Here is a 6,467-nt window from a genome sequence, read left to right as displayed (position 1 = left end):
AGTTTATTGATTCTCGGAATATACATGAGTTCAGTGCGAGCTCTTCACTGTGTCAATACAGTACAGCGACTTGCCTGACAACACGATCTCAATCAATCAGGGGAACCGATTGCAGTCTTCGAAAGGGGATAAACCTCTGTATCAAAAGAGGACGATTTAATTTGCTGGTGAAATGAGGTTTTAAACGGGAATAGGATAAGAAATTCATCTGTTTGTGAAGATGATGGAATGATTTTTCGTTTCTATTTAATATTTTATTCGTAGGTGATTTTGTAGGGACGGTTAATATGGGTATATTTTTTGGAGTTTTACGAAGTGGTATTAAGCCCACTTTACTTTTTATTCTTATACGAGGTCAATTACAGCCAAACGTAAATATTTTCGTTTTATTGTTGCCAGGCGAATCCAAACCATATAAACGAAACCTACCGACTTGGTTAATTTACGCGAACTTTTATTCGTCCCCAATTAAAAAGTTAAAAGTCCTGTTTGTAATCCATTTATTTCTTTACAGAACTTAAAGAACCAGATCATGACGACGAACCTCTGGGTGGAGCAGTCGTGGTATGACTACAAGCTCCGCTGGGAGCCGAAGGAGTACGGCGGAGTCCACATGCTGCACGTGCCCTCCGACCACATTTGGAGACCAGACATCGTGCTCTACAACAAGTGAGAGACCTCCAATCTAACACACGCTTCCCTAATGAATGTTAAATAAATTTAAGCGGTGAAGCAGCGACTCGTGGTAGCCATTATATTCACAATAATGGGCTGTCTTAATTAATTTGGTAACTGCCTGTTCCACAGGCTCGTCCCGTTTTATATTTGATGAATTTCTTTATTATAAACAAGGGAGCATGTATTCACTGTGGGATTTTCCTTTGATTCGTGATTTTGTGGAATGCGTGTGTGGTTTTGCCGAGTAACGACGTTTGTTTGATCACCCTAATTAAGATATGTTTTCGTTTGTTGATGAGCCGAAAAAGGTAGAGAAAAAATATTTTGAGACAACAACAAAAGTGACTTTGGGCACATGAAATCCAAGCAGAAACAACTGTTTTATGTTATAAGGTATATTTGTACACCCGCTAGTTAACCCAATACCATTAACTGAGACAGGAAAACTGGGGTCCAAAGAAACTTAATATCCAAAGTAAATTTATCGGACGGACGATTAGTTACAAATACTTTTGCCATTTCCTTAATATTTTGGGAGTGGGATCGATACTGAGTAAACTGTTTCTGTACTAAGTTGGGTAATAGTAATCAAAGGTTAGATGGCAACGTCAACCTGCCCGGGGTGTATGGTAACAAGGAAAATGAGGCAATAGGGGGTAAAACATGTAATTAACTTTGGATCGACTTGGTAGCGAAACGGGGAAATTGAGTTGTTAACGATGAGATGGTCGTTTTGTTCTTTACTTACCAGATTATTTTACTAGTAGAGAAAGCTGAAATGCTGAATTATTTGTAATAGGATCTTTTTGGTCCTGTTTTCTGAAAATCTTATCATGTTTTGGTAAAGCATTAGAAAGCGTAAATAATTCCAAGTACTGAAATGATTTGACATGATCAAAAGAAAATAGTCTTAAGGTTATTGAAAATTTATTGCCAAAGAATGTAACCCACATTTATTTTGCCTGAAAAAGTGTTCAGTACTTTTCAGAGCTTTTTTGTTATAAAAAAATGCTGACTATCCTAACAAAAAAATAGTAGTCCCTAGGCTCGTGATAATAACAATTAAAAGAAGGTTTTATATACAGCCGGTTCTTTGTATCTCTTTGTCATAAAGAAACCAATTTTGTGTGGCAAAATAAAGGCCGTTATGTAGCAAAAACCTCCTTTGCGAAACAAAGTGACACATTACTGAATGATAAATAATAGAATAAAACCTTTTTCAGTTAATGACGTGAATTTCTCTCATTAAGGAAATCATAAGTGAGTAAAAGGTGAGCCTTCGTGTAATGAAAGACATTTCAATAAAACCACCAACATTTGGTTACCGGTACTAATTAATGAGGCTTTTCAAATGTTGTTGAACTTTAACATGTATCGTATTTTAAAGTGAGGTGTTAAACCTACGTGTAACTGTCGAATAATTTTATTTTTACATCTACGCCATCCAGCACTTACGTAAATAATAAAAACAATATTATTGAAAAGGAGAAGAATTTATTATCTTAAGAATTCAACAAAAAATATTTGCATATTTATCTGAAAAACAAATATTACTCTTACATCTCATTATTTTAATTAGGTCAATGTTTTCAAACAAAAGATCTGCATATCGCCTAGTTGTTACTACATCTCCGTCTACATTTGCACAACTGTCCGCATAAGACTCGTGTTCCACAAAGAAACGGAGAGCTCGTCACGTGCCACGAACCGCTGCTTCACCACTCTAAAAATATACCAAATTAATACAAAAAAAACATTCCATTTACACTTATTTTATGCTAATGCCCTTATGTTTTGACACCAACACCATTTACCCCACACAAACATCCTCACATACCCAGATATAACATATTAGGGAAAATGTTTCGCGGGGTTTGCGTGATATAATAAACCAAGTTTCCTCTGCTAACTACTCACATATTTGTACAAAAGCCCTCTAAACTCTGCTGTGTAGCAAAAACTACCCTCCATACGTAAACACTACACATAATATACAAAGCTTAACGTCCCTACTTAAATGTCAGTTTCTGTCTTACGCAGCAAAGATAGGCCTAAATCCGTCTATTTAGATACAAACAAAGCCTGCAAATTAATCGTGTTTTATTTAGAGTACCGTCTTAGAGATAAGGCTCACAAAAACATAGCATTGTACAAAAACCAATAAGCAGTGAGTCCTACTTTGTAGCCGGCCTAATTGACGAAGGCTCTGTGGCTGTACCGTGAGCTTAAAAACGAAGACTTAGTCGTTGAAAGAGCGAGATGGTGACAGTAAACGTCGCGTAGCGTTGTCTCGCTTCCACAGTTCCTACTGTCCTGCTTCAGCTCCTCGTAGTAGTCTCGCAGAGATTGCTCGTTCCCTCTCCCTTCCCGTAATGCCTGCTGTATTTATCACTAATACTGAATAATTGAAACGCTCATAAAAACCGTTTAGCTTTCTTACAGTCTGTAATTTAATTTCGTACTTTTTATTCGTAACGTGTTGTACAGTTTAGAAAATGTGCTGGTATTATACATTGTTTGTATTAGAAATTTAGAGTTTCGTTTTAAATAGAATATTAAAGAATCTAAATTGAACGAAGAAGAAAATTATTTCAGTGTTTTATAAAATGTTGTTATAATTTTACCTTATGTTCAGAGTATTAAAAACAATATTGAACGAGAAATAATGACGATAACAATAAAGATAGCATCTAGTAGTTTTACGAAACGCCACAATTTTCCAGTAACACGGACAAAGATAATTTTAGTACGCAGTAAAATGCGCTTTCTGAAACTCTATAAAAATTAAATGTAATATAAATTCGTCCCACATATTATATAGAAATTCATGGTAATATTTTCCAATTACGTGCCTTGTACGTTCCCTAGAGGAATCCTTGCAAGTATCTAAAAAAGAAATAAAACGCGTCTGAGAGCGACTTCCATTCATTTTGAACAACTCACTTCTCGATAGCAAAATTTAAAATTATTTTCTCAATACATAGTTGGTTTATTAATTCTATAAAGTATAATAATTCATCATTATCTCGTTCTATTGTTTTAGTTCTATTTACTTAGACAAAGGCTTGGGATAGTCATTCACAGAGTTTCATCCAAGCGTAGTTAGTTAAAACAGATCATTTGTTATCTTAGACAAGACTGAATAAAATTAATGTCATACGATATCTCAGTGAAATTGTTTAGTAATTGTAATATAATATCTAAAATGTTTTCGAAATTCAATATTGATGATAACGGGAGCAGCATTAAACATTTTCGAGTGTTTCCATCAGTCCCGTTCAGTTTTGTATCACAGACGGCATTCATTTTGTCCCGCCCGCCACCTTGAGGCATCGGACTTTGATAAATGGCCGGGACAGCAATCGTTACTCATTTCCTGTCCCTTCCCTCAGCCTGGGCCCGCCTCGCCCCTTTAATGTGCACATTTTTACCCCCTGCCTGTACCTGGACCAGCATTCAATAAAGACCTTTTGAATGAATCGCTATGTATTGCCCTCGCAGAGATTTGTTAACCCCTTGCTACCGAATTGCGCACATCCCTTTTGAGATTCATATTTATGTTGTCACGTTTTTACCATTCTTTAATTAAATGTCTTAGTCGTTTCATTCGCATTTAAATTAAAATTATAAAGCAAATATAAATTATATACCTTTTGCTGTTAATGCATGTTAAATGTTGTGTCGTATTGTGTTACGTAAAATCAAATTTAAACAGAATATAACTTGAACTTGTGTAATTTTAGCTCTTAATGATGTCTCTTAAGAGATTTTGGTACGTCGTTAAACATATAACGAGTAAACACTTGTCGTCAGATATTAGATTTGAGCAAGGCAAGCAAGTAAGTAGAGGGAAAATTTAAATCAGAAGATCCGTAGTAAATGTGACCTAGTAGAAGTGAAGTCCCCATAATTATGTATTTAATATATTTTCTTTCAGCGACTAACAACTTTAAACATAGCTATAATAACTATAAAAACTTTGTATTAAAAATCTGTGTTTTTCATAGTTTCGGTCGCCATTGTACGGTATCGCAGCTGTTAAAACAAACCGAGTCCAAGCGTACCTACCCGTATCCAAATAAATAGCATACTTAACTCAATATTGGTTGTAGTTAACTTTATTAAAATGTAAGCAACACAAAGTTGAGCACATCGCACACACAACATACTTGTACAGACGCACCTGAGGGTATCGGACACTACAGACCGGTAGGGCCGCGTGACGGCTTGTAAACGTGCGTTCACATTACAGTGCCGACGGCAACTTCGAGGTAACGTTGGCGACCAAGGCGACCATCTACCATCAGGGGCTGGTGGAATGGAAACCACCTGCCATTTACAAGTCTTCCTGCGAAATAGACGTGGAATATTTTCCTTTCGACGAGCAAACATGCGTTCTTAAGTTCGGTAGCTGGACGTACGACGGATTCAAGGTAATTGCGTGGAGCTCCGTCACTGCTCTCGCTGACCGCTCTGTTTGTCCGCAGCGCCGACGGCAACTACGAGGTGACGCTGATGACCAAGGCCACCGTCTACTACAACGGCATGGTGGTGTGGCAGCCGCCCGCCGTCTATAAGTCCTCGTGCTCGATCGACGTCGAGTTCTTTCCTTACGACGTGCAAACCTGTGTGCTTAAGTTAGGCAGCTGGACGTATGACGGCTTCAAGGTGACGCCCCGCTGTACGCTGCTTGGCGCCGCGCGCGCGGGCCGTAGCCGTAGGGCCCGCCGCCCCGGCCGATGTCCATGCAATAGCTTGTTGGCTCGAACGTAATTCGTCGTGTAATTATATTACTTTTCTGTCCATGTGGTATGTTATACTCACTTTTACATATTGACTGTAACGACGACGCTAGAGTAGTGGCGAAGAGCGTGCGCTCGTTGCCGACGCCCGCTCCCCGCCCCCGGCTCGCTCCGTAGCTCTGACATGTTGCAAGTTTACTTTCTATTGCGATGGTGATGACCTTTAAGTATATGGAGTAGCAGTATGTCGACGTGCGTGATCACGAATGCTCCAGATTATCCTCGGCCGGTCCACTTAGCTCGTTCGGCCTTCCTCGCTCGACACGGAAAGGTATAAAATTTTAACAGCCAGGTGATATGGGATGCAAATCACTCGATCCGTTCCTATCCCACACAGTTCCCGCTTCGAGTGAGCCTTTCCGTGCATTCGATACGAGTGCCGAACATGCGTCGTCAGAGCCGCCACCCGATGGCCACGCATCGGTGCGCGGAGCGGCGTCACTCGGGCTGTCACACCCTCCCATAGCTGGCTCCGCTCGCGCCACACACACAGACACACCCACCACACCAGCTTGCTGCATGTCTCCCCGTCAGTGTACACTGGACTCACCGCATGACTCTAGACTCTAGCTTGTTTCCGAATCACTTGCATTTCCCGATCACGGCGGTCGCGCGCCGCGAACCGCGCTCGCGGCTCTCGTACACAGCTTCACACGATACCTTACACGCGAACAGGTTAAGCACAGCACGTGAAACCAACCGAAGATAAAGTTCACACTTGTTGCTCTTTACACTGTCGAGCATATAATAGTCATCATGTTGCATATTTTATACCTTTCCCTATTAGCGACTCATACTGGCTGTACCTTATAGTGTGGTGTCGCAGACAGTCCATTGCATGTGCCATTTCAATGAAAACGAACCCACCCCCTTATCTGACACGGAGTCCATAATGCACAAAAATCTAAATGTTAAAGTAGAACTAACTGTCTCATCGAAGCGTCGCGTGTCCTGGAGACTCTCGGTGCTCTCGAGGAGTGTCGTTGC

General features: G+C 40.0%; 1 protein-coding gene across 1 annotated transcript; it reads left to right on the top strand.

The window, feature by feature from the left end:
- The first annotated feature begins 293 nt into the window (after positions 1 to 293).
- Positions 294 to 5,329, top strand: LOC113506405 (acetylcholine receptor subunit alpha-like). The gene is made up of 2 exons (XM_026889257.1): positions 294 to 669; positions 4,931 to 5,329. The coding sequence occupies exons 1-2, from the start codon at positions 533 to 535 to the stop codon at positions 5,253 to 5,255; spliced, it is 462 nt and encodes a 153-aa protein (XP_026745058.1). The 5' UTR covers positions 294 to 532; the 3' UTR covers positions 5,256 to 5,329.
- The last annotated feature ends 1,138 nt before the right edge of the window (positions 5,330 to 6,467 follow it).

This window comes from Trichoplusia ni, assembly GCF_003590095.1.
Source record: "Trichoplusia ni isolate ovarian cell line Hi5 chromosome 14 unlocalized genomic scaffold, tn1 tig00002174_group13, whole genome shotgun sequence".
Taxonomy (NCBI): Eukaryota; Metazoa; Arthropoda; class Insecta; order Lepidoptera; family Noctuidae; genus Trichoplusia; species Trichoplusia ni.
Note: the sequence above shows the minus strand (reverse complement) of the source record. Positions and strands in the feature narration are given on the sequence as shown.

What these genes read in the sequence shown, in the direction of transcription:
- LOC113506405 (XM_026889257.1), top strand. Translation starts at nt 533, where the DNA reads ATGACGACGAACCTCTGGGTGGAGCAGTCGTGGTATGACTACAAGCTC. An exon ending in GACATCGTGCTCTACAACAA is followed by an intron (nt 670 to 4,930) that starts GTGAGAGACCTC and finishes TTCACATTACAG; the next exon opens with TGCCGACGGCAACTTCGAGG.